General features: G+C 41.5%; 3 protein-coding genes and 1 long non-coding RNA gene across 7 annotated transcripts in view; 2 read left to right on the plus strand and 2 right to left on the minus strand.

Moving 5' to 3' along the window:
• Positions 1-2,286, plus strand: part of LOC127987032 (serine/threonine-protein kinase MARK1) — a 32,873-nt gene extending 30,587 nt beyond the window's left edge. For all 3 annotated transcript variants that reach the window (XM_052589308.1, XM_052589307.1, XM_052589309.1), the window contains one exon: positions 270-2,286. In XM_052589308.1, the coding sequence (XP_052445268.1) occupies positions 270-612 (343 nt within the window). In that variant the 3' untranslated portion in view covers positions 613-2,286. The remainder of the gene's footprint in view (positions 1-269) is intronic.
• LOC127987036 (creatine kinase B-type) lies at positions 2,142-8,310 on the minus strand. Its single transcript, XM_052589312.1, has 9 exons — positions 7,181-8,310; positions 6,955-7,001; positions 6,375-6,573; positions 4,406-4,566; positions 3,998-4,130; positions 3,772-3,928; positions 3,569-3,692; positions 3,221-3,410; positions 2,142-2,966 (listed from the first exon to the last, which is right to left on the minus strand). The coding sequence occupies exons 1-9, from the start codon at positions 7,212-7,214 to the stop codon at positions 2,806-2,808; spliced, it is 1,206 nt and encodes a 401-aa protein (XP_052445272.1). The 5' UTR covers positions 7,215-8,310; the 3' UTR covers positions 2,142-2,805.
• Positions 8,311-8,438: 128 nt separating this feature from the next.
• Positions 8,439-18,663, minus strand: traf5 (Tnf receptor-associated factor 5). The gene is made up of 11 exons (XM_052589310.1): positions 18,506-18,663; positions 16,997-17,239; positions 16,844-16,901; positions 16,663-16,764; positions 16,416-16,580; positions 16,251-16,328; positions 15,894-15,968; positions 15,659-15,751; positions 15,457-15,576; positions 15,184-15,352; positions 8,439-9,436 (listed from the first exon to the last, which is right to left on the minus strand). Exons 2-11 carry the CDS (start codon positions 17,218-17,220, stop codon positions 8,871-8,873), a joined length of 1,650 nt encoding a protein of 549 aa, XP_052445270.1. The 5' UTR covers positions 17,221-17,239; positions 18,506-18,663; the 3' UTR covers positions 8,439-8,870.
• Positions 9,412-14,386, plus strand: LOC127987037 (uncharacterized). 2 transcript variants are annotated; one of them, XR_008161032.1, is made up of 5 exons: positions 9,412-9,543; positions 11,575-11,889; positions 11,953-12,392; positions 13,147-13,188; positions 14,291-14,386. It is a non-coding gene; the product is annotated as an uncharacterized LOC127987037 (long non-coding RNA). The 2 variants fall into 2 exon arrangements; XR_008161031.1 differs by lacking the exons at positions 13,147-13,188; positions 14,291-14,386 and having other exon boundaries at positions 11,953-12,517.
• Positions 18,664-18,745: the final 82 nt, after the last annotated feature.

Raw genomic sequence — 18,745 nt, forward strand, 5'->3', positions numbered from 1 at the left:
GTCAACCCTCTTAACAACCTTCTCCATATCGCAGTCCATTTAAAATAGGATGCATTCATACTGAAATACATTAACTTAAATATGCAAAAACAGCATCATCCCAGCAACCAATTTTACTATATATACAAAATATATGTGTGAGTTTTTGTTTTCCACACACCTTATTGGTTTTGGAATATTGCTCCATTAAGGCCCATTTACGGCCATGTTTCTGATCTGTGATGAGAGTCAGTCTGACAGACTCTGAACGCTTCTGTGTTGGTCGTCAGGAGCGGATCTGGAGAACCCAAGGAGGAAGGCCGTGACTCGAAGCCCAGATCGCTGCGCTTCACCTGGAGCATGAAGACCACCTCGTCCATGGAGCCGGGGGACATGATGAGAGAGATCCGCAAGGTGCTGGACGCCAACAACTGCGACTACGAGCAGCGCGAGCGCTTCTTGCTCTTCTGCGTGCACGGGGACGCGCGACAGGACAGTCTCGTCCAGTGGGAGATGGAGGTGTGCAAACTGCCCCGCCTCTCGCTCAACGGCGTGCGCTTCAAACGCATATCCGGGACGTCCATCGCCTTCAAGAACATCGCTTTCAAAATTGCCAATGAGCTCAAGCTGTAAGCAAAGGGTTCGAAGAAATACACATCTATAGGGAACACTAAAAATAAAAGGAATCTCGCCGGGAACATTTTGAGTTACTGCTTCTGTAAGCTACTGCTGTAATGTGTAGTGGAGAAAACATATGAATGCAAAGAGATGCAAAGAGAAAAAACGCCCTAGCCTGATCTTCACGACCTCTCGCATATACGTCTGGTTAAAACAACCCTCTTGCAATAATATCGAAACCCGTTCAGGGTCGGCTGGACAGAGATCTGTCGAGCGAATTATCGTAACAGACTTAAACCAACTTTTTCCACATGTACAGTTAAGATACAGAATGTTTTTGTTGTATTGAGTTGTATAATACAAGACTTTCAGCCTACTTATGTGGAGGGGTTGTATAGTCACTATTGAGCTCTGTACAGAATAATTCTGTTCAATGTGTCATACCGGTTTAGTTGCTTTCTTCTTTTGTTTTTTTGAGACCACTCAGTTTTAACAGTTGTTTTATAACTTATCAACATTTGTTTTTAAAGGGACAGTTGATCCAACAATGGACGTTCTGTCATTTTAATGTGGTCACAAGCCTGTATGTGGATTTGTTTTCATGAAAGTAGAACATTTTGAAGAATTATGCAAGCTTTGTCTGACTAAAAAAGCACCAAAAATTATAAAACACCATCATAATAATAATCCACACAATGCAACTTCGGTGGAATAGCCATACGTTACACTCGGTGTAACAATTCAAAATCTAAGTCGTTCATCACTCAAAATATACATTTTTTTATTACATGGCAGGACACAATACTGACAGAAGTTTCATTTCGGATGAATTCCCCTTTTAATTCCGAGTGAGAATCAGATGTGATCCTAAGATCAGAATTAACGAGTAAGTGTTTTGTAGATGCAATCCCAGAAATTAGTGAACGAACGTCGCCGTTATCATTCCTTACAGAACATGCTAACATCATGGAGCTGTAGTGCAGAAATCCTGCAGTGTGTTTGGAGTTTCCCTTTGAAATCCAGAAACAAGAAAAGCTTCTACTGTAACTCCACGACTTTTATTTATTACGCCATTTATGCCTTCCTGTTTTATTAACTGTAGAAATTCATCCAGAGAATGCATGACATATTTGGTTTTTGGTAAACTGTTATTTGTTTTGTAATAACTGATGATGAAGATGGGTTACGATCGCTCGTTCTGGTACGTTCTGCTAGTTATTTTGTACTGAAGTATCGAAGGTTAAATGTGCAATGCTGTCTATGTTGTATTACTGTTATGCTGACTTACGAGGTTGTGACTGCACACTTTTAAGGGAAGATGAGCGTAGTTTGAGAGAAAGGATTAGTGACTAAAAATATTAAAGGGTAAAGCTGTGATTAAAGCTCAGAGAGGCAGTGAATGTTCGAATGTCCACTGTGATGTTCCATTTTGTGACGGTACTTTTTTTATTTTATTTTATTAAAGGCTGTATGGATGAAACCGTTTGGACGGGAAGCAAGTGGAAGGCTGAGGATCTCCAAAAAAATGCAATTAAACTCTTGAACACATTTCATCCTTCCACACCCTCTTCCCATTTATTCTCTGGACATAGTACTGTACATTTTTTGCGGAAAAATCCCTTGGGACGCTGTGGTACAGTCCCACTGGAGCACATTAAAGCTTACTTGAAATGAGTCTTTGAGCTAAAATGTCTTGTGTCCTTTTTTTATAAATTTATCGCATACCTCGTTGCAATAATTACATGTATTATGGTTGGTTTTGATAACCAGCTGAAAACTGGAATTAATCTTACTCAAATGCAGCAAAAATCCTAAATGTAGTTTTCAGTTCAGTGAATCACCTAGGACATATTTCAGACCCAGAAAAATAATAAACTACATATTAAAGAAAATTGAGCCTATTTTAAAACCATTACAATTATGTGTTGTGTCATTTTCATGGAAATGTGTCTATAATGGCTTTGTGAGAAGATTGTAATGGGCCTAAAATAGGCTTCATTGTCTTTATGTAGAATAGGGTGAAATATAATCTAGATATTTCTACATGAGATTCACCAAACAGCTAGGATCAACAATATTTTACAAACATCAAGAAAAACTTGTTGCAAAGTCCCTTTTTCATCATAGTGTTGATCAGAACAGAGTAATTTTTTCTAGAGCGATGGTTTTTCGGTTGTCACTAAAACATAAAGCCTCCTGATGGTCGCTTCACTTCTGAGCAGGTACCAGGTCATCTATACCACCATTGTTCTCCAGTCTTTTCTCCATTCGGATGAGAAGTTTGACCCCATCCACTACTAGCTGGGTCAGCTCCACTTCATTAAAACCAATGGTCTGCAGGTTGCTGATTTTGTAGATGCCAGGACAATCTACACATTAAATACACACAATGCAACATTGAGTTGCAATACATCATCATGTTCTCACTGTAATGTGACCTACAGCATCAGTTGCATCACAAGTCATTTTTACCTACTAGTTTTTGAATACTTTCTAATTTATATATTAGAAGGTGAAAAATATATGTACATTTGGATGCAGCCTAATTACATTTTTAAGTTAAACTGTGGCTAATGTCCTGCTTGATTTTACACTACAGATACACTAATGAGTTTTGTCATACCAGTTACTTCCATCTGAAGTCGTAGTCTGTCCAGGATGTCGTCCATGCGTTTGTTCTCGGCGAGATGCATCAGTTTCACTGTGACGCTTGCCTTCAGGCCTGTGCCGACCTCTGCAGGTGAGCTGACCACCCAGCCCAAGTGAGGTTTCCAGATAAATGCATGTCTCAGTTTCTTATATAGGGTCTCCAACTATAAAAACATGTTTTAGACTGTTAGCATGTGCAGAATAAACCATATATGGTATATATATTTATTGGCATGCCTCAGGGTTCAATATTAAGACCTTTTTTCTTCTCGCTGAAAACATATAAATATGATATTATATGAGGTGGTCAATCAAAATTAACCTTCATCACACTGATGCAGACTGTTTTAAATGCCTCTTGTAAGCAGGCATCACTTCTGTAAGACACCAGTTTCAGGTGGTCTTCCATGTTCACCCAAATAGCCAGGGTCCCATCCTCACTTAACCTAATTGCAAGGAGAAAAACATACTATTAATGGATCTGATGCAAGCATATACAACCTTAAATTATGAACTCTAACCAACCACAGTGCCCTTGCATCGGGCCAGTCACGAGCCACACCGATCTTTATCAAAGACAATGGTGGAGAGTCCATCATAACCTTGCGATCTTCACTCTCATGGCTGAGTTCAGCTATAGAGTAAAGCTTTCCAGGCAGATCCTCACCCAGCTGCTCTAAAACTATAAAACAAGTTATATCAGCAGCATAAAATATATCCATCTACTTAGACCCATAATCATCTGCAGTACCTGTTTTGGCCAGTGTGAAGAGCTGTCTGCGCTCTCCTCTGCTGCAGTGTGTGGGGAAGCAGTAGTCCTCAATGCTGCGGCCTGCAGTCACCTCACAGCTCAAAGCATATTCTTGATCAAAGTCATCACCACCCTACACACATAAACACACATCTATACCATGCTACCACAGATTGTTCTCTATTCTAAGGATCTTGTCACTATGTATTTCAATCACAAACTTCCCACTGAGAGGAAAATTAGAGACTAAATGAAATTTTCTAAGAGGTTTACTACTGTCACTGTCAGTTTGGTGTAGTTAAAATCTTCTGAAAACCTTGAGATGTGAAATTGAGTCTAACACGTCCATTTGGTCTCCATTTAATCTCAGTTTTGAGATGAGGTGTTATCATTAGGTTTTTTTCTTACCTTCAGGTTGTCATAATTGAAGTCACTCTCTTGAACAATGTCAGTGGTGACCTTGTAGCCATGGTAAGACTCGATAATACGGTCAAAGAAGTCACAGAACAGGATATATGACTGAGCATCTCCTGCCAAACAGCCCACTGCTTTCGGTCCTGTGGGCTGACCTGTCAGACAAAGTCAGACTAGAGCTTACGAACACAAAAATTATTCATATTTATTTGTGGTCCATATTGGATTTCTTTGTCAGAGGGAAAGGTGTGGCTGTGGACTAAAAGTTCACTCAGACATCAAAAAGTTAATTCACAACCTTTTCTTACACAAATTTAGTATGCTAAAAAATTGCATAACTTAAAGGAACACTCCATTTGAAAAATAAAAAGTTAAACAGTTGAGTTTTACCATTTTTGAATCCATTCAGCCGATCTCCGGGTCTGGCAGTAGCACTTTTAGCTTAGCTTAGCATAGATAATTGAATCTGATTAGACCATTAGCATCTCACTCAAAAATTAAGTTTTGATGTTTTTTCCTATTTAAAACTTGATTCTTCTGTAGTTACAATGTGTACTAAGACCAAGGGAAAATGAAAAGTTGTGATTTTCAAACCTGATATGGCTAGGAACTATACTTTCATTCCGTCGTAATAATCATCAAAAATAAGTCATATTGGCCTAGAAAACTGCAACTTTTCATTTTCCATTGGTCTTATTACACAATTTAACCACAGAAGAGTTGAGTTTTAAATAGGAAAAAATAGAACCTCTTAGGTAATTTTCGGGCGAGATGCTAACGGTCTAATCAGATTCAATGATCTATGCTAAGCTAAGCTAAAAGTGCTACTGCCAGACCCGGAGATCGGCTGAATGGATTCGAAAAAGTTACAACTCAACTGTTTAACTCTAGGGGAGTTTGAAAATGAACCTGTTTTAAAAAAAATGCTCATTCGCCAAAATGTCCCCACAAAAATGCCAATATCCAGAATCTTTGTCCTTGTGGACATTATTTGGTTCCCATGAGGAAACAAGTTAATGAATCTTACAAAATAAAGTTTTTTGAAAATCTAGATAGTTTTCTGTGAGGGGTAGGTTTAGGTTAAGTGTTGGTGTAGAAGGGTGACAGAAAAAAGACCGTTACTCCTTATAAATAAATAAACACTATATAACAAATTAATATAAATAAACCCATAAATCATGGAAACCCAACGTCTGTGTGTGTGTGTGTGTGTGTGTGTGTGTGTGTGTGTGTGTGTGTGTGTGTGTGGATTACTCAATTTTGTTACGAAATGCCCCAGAGGGAAAGTAAAACTTGAAATGACCCCTGGAAGAAGTACGTACACTTTTTTTTGTATTGAATGGGCACCTACATTTTTTAAATATACTTTGAAAAATGATACTTGCATTTAATATTAATTAAATAAAAGGCCACTTAAGATTGCTTAAAGAGAGATGCTTTCTTGACTGAATCTTAATGCACTTTTAAAACATGCACTTTACAATAATGTCAAACTAAAACTTACTTTAAAGTACATTTTAATTAATTAAGCTTTAGGACAAAATTCATTCAAAAAAATGTAATTGCAATTAAAATGTAAGAAAAGACATTCAGTTAATATATAAGTACATTCTTCAATAAGGTTATTATTCACATAAGAACTGCTCATTTTTAAAGTATGCTAATGTGTAGGCCTACTTGTTTTCCACAAGGGTTCCCATGACGAAGATGACTTAACATTAATGTCTTCAGATGTATTAGATATATTCCCCTCTTCAAGGGCACTGGGTGTACATTCATTCAGAGAAGTGATAGTTTCATTCTACTGCAGTCTGCGGCCGTGTAACTGTAACTGTTCACTGGAGATTATGACTCATTCTATAAATTAATGGTTTGTGTAAGATGCGTGAGAATGAAATTCCGGTACTTCATACTGCCAAACACACGCGCACACACACACACACACACACACACAATAACGTACCCGGATCCTCAAGTCCGGGGCGTATGATATCATCAAAAATGACCCCGCTTTCAGTTGCCCGGTTGAACTGTCGTGTATACATGTGCAGGCTGAGGATCCGGCCCATCAGGGTGTAGTTTTGGTCCAGGTTTGGGAACTCGTCTTTAGGGGAGCCTCTCTTCAGATTAAACCTGCTCATTGGGTCACGGGGGAGTAAACTCTAGGCAAAAGACAACCAACAACAGCGTGCACCTTGATATCAGTTTGATGTCAAATATTAGTCAAGACTTCAACTTAATCAATTTCAATAACAATAACAGTTTCAGTATTGAATTCAATATTAGAATCATGATGTGAACCGTGTTCATTGTGCATTAGAAATGTTCCTTCCTGTTTTTAACCAAGCTGCGTCTCAAACTGGCCATGAATGGTCAAGGTTGTATAGCGAGAGGACGTGGCTGTGACGATCCATTCGAGATCACTGAACAATGCAGCTGCCTGGCAGCACTCTTTTTTTTTTTTCGTCCGCAAACAGAGAAGAGTACGGGACTTTCCACTAGCTGGGTGTAAATGGGTTTGGTGTACTTGTGAAGGGGAATACCTCCAGCATAGGCCTGTATTTTGACTCCTTTGGGTGCTCAGTAGGTGCTGAAACAGAAATCAGACATGAGACGTGAAGTCTCAAATACCTCTACTATTTACATTTTGAGTTAGTGATTTTTATTTTATTTTAATTTAACATGAGTGGTTAAAGGACCAACAGGTTGCAATGTTCAGTCCATCTCCACATGCAATGGCATTTCATGCATCCAAAATATGTCACTTACGCTTAATCATCCACATTTTTTCTCGTTTCCACATCTTGAGCTTTCTTCGGTTTGTTTTTTCCTGAAAACGCTTGCACACACACAGACACACTCCAGCTAACAACAGCTAGACGTAGCTGTGGACAATAGCTATGAATAGCCAAAGGGGCTCATCGTCATATGAGCGGCTATTGTCCCATCATCCACCACACAAAGCACGAGCGCCCATACCAGTGTCATGTTACCTGCCTGTAATAATGTACCTATTTATACGCTTGTGTCAGTGTCATACTTCATGGTGAAGCTTGAGGGTTGGGCACAAACACTTACAGTGTAGGTCTGTACATACCGGGGACAGAACCAGGGGTTTTTAATTTGGTGAAGAAATTTTTTGGGATTTTATTGGAAATAGATCTGAAGATGACATGCATTGAGAGGGAAATGCATTGAGAGGAAAATGCGTGTGTGTTAATGTGGTCTTAATTATGATCTTTCGAAATGTGCTTGCTTTTCTTTTAATCACCACATCTGGAAACATTACAGGTATTACTTTACTGATAAAAATAAACGTTAATTAAAAATATACAGTGGTGGCCAAAATTATTTGAACACTAGTATTTCACCAGCTAAAAATGGTTTAAAGTCAGTTATTTCTATCTTTTGTAGTAGTGTGTCAGTAGGACATATCAGTTTGCATTTCCAGACATTCATTTTTCCATTAATTGTAACAAACCAGTGAGATTTCTGCCTGACAACAACCAGTGCTCCACACAGAGATCTGATACCTTGTATTTATCATGTTGATATGCAGTTTTAACAGTGTTTAGCATAAACACGTTAATAGCAGTTTTAAGCTAGATTGTCCTTTGTGGTTGCTAAAGTAGGTGGTTCCTATTAAAGCAATAAGCCACAAGAAGCCATGGTCTACAGTGAATTTATAACAGCTAATGAGCATTGTTATAGTAACAAGTAACTAAGTAATGCAATTAGTTACTTTTTACGGAGTAACGCAATAATTATAATGCATTACTTTTAAAAGTAACTTTCCCTGACTCTAAATATGACTGTTACATACTGGGTTGCCAAATTAAACCACAGAGATAGCTAGCTCTGGCCCATTTAAATACTTTTAACATGTAAACAACTTCTGTAAAGTTAAAAAATATCAGAGCCAGTTGTTGTTACAGCTTTGACCACTTAGCTTCAGAAAAACAAACTAACCAATGTCCTTTTTCCTCAACAAACACTGATAGCATCAATCAGGCGTCAAGACCCACTATTTGAAATGATTTGTTCCTTTATTGACTAGAAAGCAGTGCAGAGAGAGATGGGGATAGATTAAAACATTAAAACATGACCCATGTGTTTATGAGCTAACGTGTTACAGGCGAGTGTGCTATGATCAGCACCACTCACTCCGACAAGACAAAGACCATTAGGCAGATCTTGGCTAGAGACAATCAGTATCATAAATGGTTATGTTTTAGGACCGATACTGTTCTCATGCGCAGAATTTTGTTCATTCACATCCAAACTTACATTTCTGAAATATGGCACATAAGAGAAATACATTCAGTGAAAATGAATGAAAATCTGTGCATGTAAACATAACAACCAGTGATAGTACAACAAATGTCTTCAAGCGGGTATTTAATGACACTCCAGTAGACTCTGTGCACGCTGTTTTGGGACAATTTGTTTCCCTCATAGGCTACAAGTCCTCTAATCCAGTTGTGTCCACCTTTACTTTGATGAACAGCGTGTCGTCTCTCACATAAACAGCATTGCGAGGGGCCTCCAGATCGCCGTGGGATATGAATCTTGGGAAACCTGTGGCCACATTAGCATCAGACGTTGGCCGATGAAAGCTATCGCTGTTGGTATCGGGGGTGAAAGTATTGCTCACGTGGTTCCTCGAGCCGCTTTGATCCAGCAGTGTTAAGGTTATGTTCTGTCTGAACGGCCACGGTAGGAGCGAGTCGAAGTCTCCACGCATTATGGTGATGTAGAGCGACAGGTGAGTGCCTCTCCCTGAGTTGTAACCGCCGAGGTAAGCGCGCACACTGAGCTTGTAGCCGCTACGGCTGGTGTAGAAGGGGGTCGAGTTGAGCGCTGTGCCGGCCTCCTTCTGGTGCCAGTAGTCGCGCACTTTCCAGATGAGCTTCCCGTCGAAGGAAGTGGATTCCAGCTGGCGGAAACGCTGCTCGTTACACTGTAGCTGCTCCACGTGGATGTCTAACAAGCGGGTATGACGCTGACACGTCTGCTCTAATGCACCTGAAGGACACAAACACAAACAGTTCTACTGGTTTTAAGGTCTGTACTGTAAACATACTCAACTATTAAAAGCTACATATTAGCTGGTTCTGTGCTGGTTTAAGATGGTCATGTGCTGGTTTAAGCTGGTCATGTGCTGGTTTAAACTGGTCATGAGCTGGTTTAAGATGGTCATGTGCTGGTTTAAATTGGACATGTGCTGGTTTAAACAGGTCATGTGCTGGTTTAAGATGGTCATGAGCTGGTTTAAGCTGGTCATGTGCTGTTTTAAGATGGTCATGTGCTGGTTTAAACAGGTCATGTGCTGGTTTAAGATGGTCATGAGCTGGTTTAAGCTGGTCATGTGCTGTTTTAAGCTGGTCATGTGCTGGTTTAAGCAGGTCATGTGCTGGTTTAAGATGGTCATGTGCTGGTTTAAGCTGGTCATGTGCTGTTTTAAGATGGTCATGTGCTGGTTTAAGCAGGTCATGTGCTGGTTTAAGATGGTCATGTGCTGGTTTAAGCAGGTCATGTGCTGGTTTAAACTGGTCATGAGCTGGTTTAAGATGGTCATGTGCTGGTTTAAACTGGACATGTGCTGGTTTAAGTTGGTCATGTGCTGGTTTAAACAGGTCATGTGCTGGTTTAAGATGGTCATGAGCTGGCTTAAGCAGGTCATGTGCTGGTTTAAGATGGTCATGTGCTGGTTTAAACGTCCCCATTTTGGGGAAGTAGTGGCCTAATGGTTGCAGGGTTGGACTCCCAATCGAAGGGTTGTGGGTTCTAGTCTCGGGCCGGACGGAATTGTGGGTGGGGGGAGTGCATGTACAGTTCTCTCTCCACCTTCAATACCACGACTTAGGTGCCCTTGAGCAAGGCACCGAACCCCCAACTGCTCCCCGGGCGCCGCAGCATAAATGGCTGCCCACTGCTCCTGGTGTGTGCTCACAGTGTGTGTGTGTGTGTGTTCACTGCTCTGTGTGTGTGCATTTCGGATAGGTTAAATGTAGAGCACAAATTCTGAGTATGGGTCACCATACTTGGCTGAATGTCACTTCACTATGAGCTGGTTTAAGCAGGTCATGTGCTGGTTTAAGCAGGTCATGTGCTGGTTTAAGATGGTCATGTGCTGGCTTAAGCCGGTCATGTGCTGGTTTAAGCAGGTCATGTGCTGGTTTAAGCAGGTCATGTGCTGGTTTTAGCAGGTCATGTGCTGGTTTAAGATGGTCATGTGCTGGTTTAAACTGGTCATGTGCTGGTTTAAGATGGTCATGAGCTGGCATAAGATGGTCATGTGCTGGTTTAAACTGGTCATGAGCTGGGGCATGTTCAAGTTCAAAACGGTGTGCAACGTTTTGCTACGGTTTCCGGATTGAACGTCATGTGTCCTGGAAACGGCGTGCACCGGTGTGCAACGGGGTTTGAGATGCGTTTTCTCTTGTTTGGTGTGTGTCAGAACTGCAGTCCAATCAGCAGCAACATGTATATAAAGCACGCGGTATTAAAGTGAACTCGCACAATGGCTTCAAGGAAAATAATGTATAAATGTGTTCGTTGCAGCTCAGTATATGCAACAACTAAGGATATTATAAGACATGTTTGTCGTAAGTTTTATTGTAAAAATATAGGATATCAACCTAATGATGTAGTTGTTTATATTTTTAGCTTCATTGCAAGTGTATGACATTTGGTATAGAAATAAACAATGGTAATTAAGTGCTTTTCCTAAAAATGAGAAAGAAAATACAGGGTATTAAAACCGTATGAACTACAAATAAAGTCAGTATGTGAGGCTAAATAGATGGCTCCGAAAATTCTTCACAAAGAAACCAAAGAATGGCCTTTTTTTTTTTTTCAAAGAATGGCCTTCTCAGCTGCCATAGTTGCAACTCTTGCGTCATCAGAACAGTGTGTTCAACGCATCACCGTTTCTGTTTAAAAAACGTTGTGCAACGTTTTGTCGGAGCTGAACGCAGCCCTGGTTTAAGATGGTCATGTGCTGGTTTAAGATGGTCATGTGCTGGTTTAAGATGGTCATGAGCTGGTTTAAGCTGGTCATGAGCTGGTTTAAGCTGGTCATGTGATGGCTTAAGCTGGTCATGTGCTGGTTTAAGCTGGTCATGTGCTGGTTTAAGATGGTCATGTGCTGGTTTAAGCAGGTCATGTGCTGGCTTAAGCAGGTCATGTGATGGCTTAAGCTGGTCATGTGCTGGTTTAAGATGGTCATGTGCTGGTTTAAGCTGGTCATGTGATGGCTTAAGCTGGTCATGTGCTGGTTTAAGATGGTCATGTGCTGGTTTAAGCAGGTCATGTGCTGGTTTAAGCTGGTCATGTGATGGCTTAAACTGGTCATGTGATGGCTTAAGCTGGTCATGTGCTGGTTTAAGATGGTCATGTGCTGGTTTAAGCAGGTCATGTGCTGGTTTAAGCTGGTCATGTGATGGCTTAAGCTGGTCATGTGCTGGTTTAAGCTGGTCATGTGCTGGTTTAAGATGGTCATGTGCTGGTTTAAGCAGGTCATGTGCTGGCTTAAGCAGGTCATGTGCTGGTTTAAGCAGGTCATGTGCTGGTTTAAGCTGGTCATGTGGTGGTTTAAACTGGTCATGTGCTGGTTTAAGATGGTCATGTGCTGGTTTAAGCAGGTCATGTGCTGGTTTAAGCTGGTCATGTGCTGGTTTAAGCAGGTCATGTGCTGTCTTAAACTGGTCATGTGCTGGTTTAAGCTGGTCATGTGCTGGCTTAAGATGACCATGAGCTGGTTTAAGATGGTCATGTGCTGGTTTAAGATGGTCATGTGCTGGTTTAAGCAGGTCATGTGCTGGCTTAAGCAGGTCATGTGCTGGTTTAAGCAGGTCATGAGCTGGTTTAAGCAGGTCATGTGCTGTTTAAGATGGTCATGAGCTGGTTTAAGCTGGTCATGTGCTGGTTTAAGCAGGTCATGTGCTGGTTTAAGCTGGTCATGTGCTGGTTTAAGCTGGTCATGTGCTGGCTTAAGCAGGTCATGTGCTGTTTTAAGATGGCCATGAGCTGGTTTAAGATGGTCATGTGCTGGTTTAAACTGGTCATGTGCTGGTTTAAGATGGTCATGTGATGGCTTAAGCAGGTCATGTGATGGCTTAAGCAGGTCATGTGCTGGCTTAAGCAGGTCATGTGCTGGCTTAAGCAGGTCATGTGCTGGTTTAAGCAGGTCATGTGCTGGTTTAAGCAGGCCATGAGCTGGTTTAAGCCGGTCATGTGCTGTTTAAGATGGTCATGAGCTGGTTTAAGCTGGTCATGTGCTGGTTTAAGATGGTCATGTGCTGGTTTAAGATGGTCATGAGCTGGTTTAAGATGGTCATGAGCTGGTTTAAGATGTCCATGAGCTGGTTTAAGCTGGTCATGAGCTGGTTTAAGCTGGCCATGTGCTGGTTTAAACTGGTCATGTGCTGGTTTAAGCTGGTCATGTGCTGGTTTAAGCAGGTCATGTGCTGTCTTAAACTGGTCATGTGCTGGTTTAAGCTGGTCATGTGCTGGCTTAAGATGACCATGAGCTGGTTTAAGATGCTCATGTGCTGGTTTAAGATGGTCATGTGCTGGTTTAAGCAGGTCATGTGCTGGTTTGAGCAGGTAATGTGCTGGCTTAAGCAGGTCATGTGCTGGTTTAAGCAGGTCATGAGCTGGTTTAAGCAGGTCATGTGCTGTTTAAGATGGTCATGAGCTGGTTTAAGCTGGTCATGTGCTGGTTTAAGCAGGTCATGTGCTGGTTTAAGCTGGTCATGTGCTGGTTTAAGCTGGTTTAAGCTGGTCATGTGCTGGCTTAAGCAGGTCATGTGCTGTTTTAAGATGGCCATGAGCTGGTTTAAGATGGTCATGTGCTGGTTTAAACTGGTCATGTGCTGGTTTAAGATGGTCATGTGATGGCTTAAGCAGGTCATGTGCTGGCTTAAGCAGGTCATGTGCTGGTTTAAGCTGGCCATGAGCTGGTTTAAGCCGGTCATGTGCTGTTTAAGATGGTCATGAGCTGGTTTAAGCTGGTCATGTGCTGGTTTAAGATGGTCATGTGCTGGTTTAAGATGGTCATGAGCTGGTTTAAGATGGTCATGAGCTGGTTTAAGATGTCCATGAGCTGGTTTAAGCTGGTCATGAGCTGGTTTAAGCTGGCCATGTGCTGGTTTAAACTGGTCATGTGCTGGTTTAAGCAGGTCATGTGCTGGTTTAAGATGGTCATGTGCTGGTTTAAGCAGGTCATGTGCTGGTTTAAGCTGGTCATGTGCTGGTTTAAGATGGTCATGTGCTGGTTTAAGATGGTCACGAGCTGGTTTAAGATGGTCACAAGCTGGTTTAAGATGGTCACGAGCTGGATTAAGCTGGTCATGTGCTGGATTAAGCTGGTCATGTGCTGGTTTAAACTGGTCATGTGCTGGTTTAAGATGGTCATGTGATGGCTTAAGCAGGTCATGTGCTGACTTAAGCAGGTCATGTGCTGGTTTAAGCTGGTCATGTGCTGGTTTAAACTGGTCATGTGCTGGTTTAAGATGGTCATGTGCTGGTTTAAGATGGTCATGTGCTGGCTTAAGCAGGTCATGTGCTGGCTTAAGCAGGTCATGTGCTGGTTTAAGCAGGTCATGTGCTGTTTAAGATGGTCATGAGCTGGTTTAAGATGGTCATGTGCTGGTTTAAGATGGTCATGTGCTGGTTTAAGATGGTCATGAGCTCTGGTTTAAGATGGTCACGAGCTGGTTTAAGATGGTCACGAGCTGGTTTAAGATGGTCATGAGCTGGATTAAGCTGGTCATGTGCTGGTTTAAGCTGGCCATGTGCTGGTTTAAGCTGGTCATGTGCTGGTTTAAACTGGTCATGTGCTGGTTTAAGATGGTCATGTGCTGGCTTAAGCAGGTCATGTGCTGGTTTAAGCTGGTCATGTGCTGGTTTAAGCAGGTCATGTGCTGGTTTAAACTGGTCATGTGCTGGTTTAAGATGGTCATGTGATGGCTTAAGCAGGTCATGTGCTGGCTTAAGCAGGTCATGTGCTGGTTTAAGCTGGTCATGTGCTGGTTTAAGCTGGTCAGCTCCTGCTCAGGACCTTCTTGCTTGTAAAGCACTTTGAAATGCATTAACTAAGTGCTAATTATATAAATAAGTTCTATATAAATAAATATGTTCAAGGTTTTGCTTACTAAACCAAATAACAGCTCCAAGCAGCCGCCATGCTTTAAAACATAACTGACCAGCATATGCTGTTTTTTCTTTCAACAGGTAGTTGACCCAAAGAGAAACCTGGCTCTAGAAGACTGTTTACACTAATAATCCTATATCAAACAAGATATCAAACAAAACAGATATCAAACAAAAAGATGTTCAGGATCGAATACAGGCCAGGGGTGTTGGAACTAAAATCTGCAGGACGACAGTCCTCTAAGAGCAGGGTGGGCCACCCGTAATTTACGCTAATGTCCACTAAAGCTTTCCATGCAAAACAAGGCTGGAAAAACAGCATATAATTATCCACCCATCCATTTCAAAACTGCAGGTCATGTAGGGTCATGGGGTTGTTGGAGCCTGTCCCAGCAACACATGGGTCACTCCAATGGGCCGTCCCGAGGAGCCAGGGACTTTCATACACCACAGTCAAAGGTCATGCATCTTGTAACCCAAAAGCGCAACTGAGTCCATACATAATGTTATTAAATATGTTTGCATTGTGCATTTTGAGCTTCACCCATCATGTCCAGCCGGACACTTCAATTAAACTGTGTCAACATTCAAGTGGCCCATCAGACTTGACTTACCCAGGTGTTCCCTGAGGCTTTCAGTGACGGCCACCTGTTGTCTGAGGGAGTCCAGTGATGCCCGGAGGCTCGGGAGCTCTTCGCTCAGTTCAGAGCCCAGAACACCCCGCAGATCCCTCAGTTCACGCTGAACACTGCAGATCCGCACTCGCTGCTCCTCCACAGACCTCTGCCACACAAACACAACTAACTAGTGGACCAATCTTTGTGCACATCATCTTAAATGTTGCTTTAATCATTTTTATTATTGTATTTAACACAGGGTTTCTTTACCTGTAAAGTAGTAAGAGTGCTGTCACACATGGTGATATCCCGGTCCAGATTACTGACCACAAGACTTTTGTCCTTCAGTACCCCCTGCTGGACTAACATATCCTGCTGCAGCTGCTCCACCTACAACCACACGTGTGTTACATACAACACACTTCAGTGAACCTTCAATCAACCATCAGTTCTCCACCAGCTTGTTTCATACCCGTTTCTCAAGTTTGGCGTTGCTTTCCAGAACAAGCCGTACATGGGAACTGAACTCTGAGTTTTCATGAACTTGCACTTTCCCTCTTTTCCCCTGGAAGAAAGACAAGACTTCAGACGCTAAGATCTGAAAACGTGTCACAGCTCCAGGCAAACGGAAACATTTACTGAACTGCAACGCATTAATAAAAAGACACTTTCACTAGCTTTACTGTTAAATTATAAGGTTTCCTTACTCTGAATGTGCAGCCGTAGCTTTTATAAATGCAGTCAGTCTCCACTTCGAGACACTCGTCAGCATGAGCTTGCAGCTGCAAATGAGGATCAACACGCAAATTAAAATACCTGACTATTCGTGGAGCCCCGAAATGGACGTATTAATGGAAAAAAGTTTCCCTGGGGAATGCAATAGTTTCGTGAGAGAATGCAACGTTTCTTATGTAAAACACAACACTGATTCTGAATAAATGTGAAAGCATTAAAGTTGAAATTTTTCTGTTGCATAATTCTATTTTCGTGGCACTTAAGGTGCTCCATATTAATCTAAAGAGAGCAATTAGATGCATAGTCATAAAGCATCTGACTGTGCGCACCTTGTGTCTTCTGATCATCTGGAGACACTTGTTGGGACACGGGATTTCTATTTCCATGCACGAGTTCTTCTGATGGACCTGTCACAGTTCAGAGGCGAGATCAGAAACAAGCAGAGCTCAGCTGAGTGTACTGTATGCAGTATTGAGAGAGGGACGCGTCCTGACCAGCAGCTGAGACGCGGGGAGCGACTGTCTGCAGTGAGGGCAGGACTCCAGGCGGAAGGAGCAGACGTTCCTCTGATGGTCCGTTAGGTTTCTGCGTAACACAGTGTCGTTGCACCCTACATTTGAACATCTAATCCGCTCATACTGGCATGCTTTCAGATGATCCTGAGAGAGAGGTATTGTGCTGTTATTCTGGATGACGGGTGCATACACGCAGTTATATATTAGGACACGTTTTGTGTTTCACCTGAAGGTCACACAGGGTAACCCTCTGTGTGCAGTCTGGGGCGTTGGTGCAGTAGATCTCTAAGTTTAGCAGTTCCCGTTTACAACAGTTGTCTTGAAAAATCTGCACGCGTTGGAATTGGCATTTAATGAAATACAATGGAAAGCAAAGCTAAGTGGATTTAAAATGTCAATATTCTCACCTCTTCTGGCTTTATAGGAATGCCGTCTAAGGGACACTTCGAACTTCCCCCATTTCCACTGAAAAGAGGAAGTCATTATTAAAGTATGCACTATTTATCTTTGCTGGAATGCAGCAGCTTGTTGAATTGACTGGGTGAATGCGTTTCTCTTACATGTAGGCCCTGACGCACCGAGCGCAGAAGATGTGCCCGCAGCCCGTCTGGTGAGGGTTCAGGACGATCCCGCCGCAGGACGGGCAGATGAACTGCTGCTCTAAGCGCAGCACGAAGCGCAGCGTGCGATTGGTCAGAGTGGCTTCCAGCTCCCATGACCTCATGAGCTCAGAGTTCTGCCGGGTCAAGCCAGGCCCGGGACACTCGTTCTCCTCAGCAGACATGGAGACCTGCCCAAATCAACTGGGACACAGCCACAGATGAGCGGTTCTGTTTCAGGCCCCTCTTTTGTTTTTAGCATCACTGAAGTTGATCTAAATCAACATCAAAAACAGCTGGACCAAATATTACAAAAGCCTTTATATGATTCTTGTTGTGCTCCAAGTTTAACGTATGATTCCAATGACCCTGGAGCACAAAAGCAGCTAAAAATACAGTGTATGGGACAAAATTATCCATTTTTGACGAAAATCATTAGGATATTAAGCAAAGATCATGTTCCATGAAGATATTTTGTACATTTCCTACAGCAAATATGTCAGAACCTAATTTCTGATTAGTAATATGCAATGCTAAGAATTCATTTGGACAACTTTAAAGGCGATTTTCTGTTTCTTTTCTTTTTTTTCACCCAAAACAGAAAGATATTAATAAAGTTAATAAAATACACAAAAACACACGCGTTCAGTTTTATTCAGAAATTATGTTGATAATAATATTAATTATAATATTAAATGAATATTATAATAATTGATTAAGTGGATTTTGAATACTCTGAATGGCAGCTTTTACCCTGTTTGATTAAACTTCTGAAATGAGTTTAAAAAAAGTGTTTCTTCTTTTTTTATTCAAATTGTTTATGTTATCTTTGGAAATTGTTTTTAATGTATAATCGATTTAGCGTTGTTTTAGCTTTATAAGATCGCATGAACTAAAGATAGCTCCCTTTCCTATATAGGTCTTATGGTCATTTGTGATGATTTGTATAATTAATATTTTTTAATCCTTTTTGGTGTTTTTTTTCACCATCAACTGTCTGATAAAAAAGAAAAACATTTTTTTTTACACTTTTTATTTCCATCCTGTTAATTTTCTTGTAAGCACTTATTTTAATAGTCATTACGGTTGACATTTAACGTCTTCTCTACTCACATACACAACAAAATAGAGTAAAGCGATAACAAAGGAGACTTTCATTCATCAGCGCATAGTTAAAACCCGATTATGACGTCGTTATGACCCAGTTAAAGTGACAGGATCGACGCATTAATCCGCGGACGCTGCTTGTGTTAATGCAACAGTTTTAAAGCACACAGTGGTCTGTTCCTGAGCGAGAGAGAGATGGCAAACACATGGGGAACCCCCAGAGCAACAACATGACACTGTCAGTCTGAACTCTACCCTAGAGAAAGATACAGGACCATCACATCTAGTCCACATTTACTTTCGCTTCACACTGTCAGCTAGATAACTCGCAGTAGTTATGTCAAAATGCATGGGTTTACATACCTGAGGGCTGATGGCGTTAACAGATCATTTAGATCAATGTGGACGAGCTTCAGTGGATTCGTACAAGTCAATCCTCTTGATATTTAATATTTGACAGCTACGCGTCTCAGCACGTCCCTCTTATCTCGGGCGCGCGAGCGGAAAACGGAACGACCAATCCTACTACGACGAAGACATTGGCTCATGAATATTAATTAGGTGGCGTCACAGCAGCGAGCTAATGAATATTCATAAAGGAAG

Source organism: Carassius gibelio, chromosome B22 (assembly GCF_023724105.1).
Source record: "Carassius gibelio isolate Cgi1373 ecotype wild population from Czech Republic chromosome B22, carGib1.2-hapl.c, whole genome shotgun sequence".
Classification (NCBI taxonomy): domain Eukaryota; kingdom Metazoa; phylum Chordata; class Actinopteri; order Cypriniformes; family Cyprinidae; genus Carassius; species Carassius gibelio.

What these genes read in the sequence shown, in the direction of transcription:
- LOC127987036 (XM_052589312.1), bottom strand. Translation starts at nt 7,214, where the DNA reads ATGTGGAAACGAGAAAAAATGTGGATGATTAAGC. An exon ending in CTTCACACTGGCCAAAACAG is followed by an intron (nt 3,929 to 3,997) that starts GTACTGCAGATG and finishes CTTGTTTTATAG; the next exon opens with TTTTAGAGCAGCTGGGTGAG. An exon ending in TCTGCATCAGTGTGATGAAG is followed by an intron (nt 3,411 to 3,568) that starts GTTAATTTTGAT and finishes ATGTTTTTATAG; the next exon opens with TTGGAGACCCTATATAAGAA.
- traf5 (XM_052589310.1), bottom strand. Translation starts at nt 17,220, where the DNA reads ATGTCTGCTGAGGAGAACGAGTGTCCCGGGCCTGGCTTGACCCGGCAG. An exon ending in TCCCCGCGTCTCAGCTGCTG is followed by an intron (nt 16,329 to 16,415) that starts GTCAGGACGCGT and finishes GAACTGTGACAG; the next exon opens with GTCCATCAGAAGAACTCGTG. An exon ending in AAGCCTCAGGGAACACCTGG is followed by an intron (nt 9,437 to 15,183) that starts GTAAGTCAAGTC and finishes TGTGTCCTTCAG; the next exon opens with GTGCATTAGAGCAGACGTGT.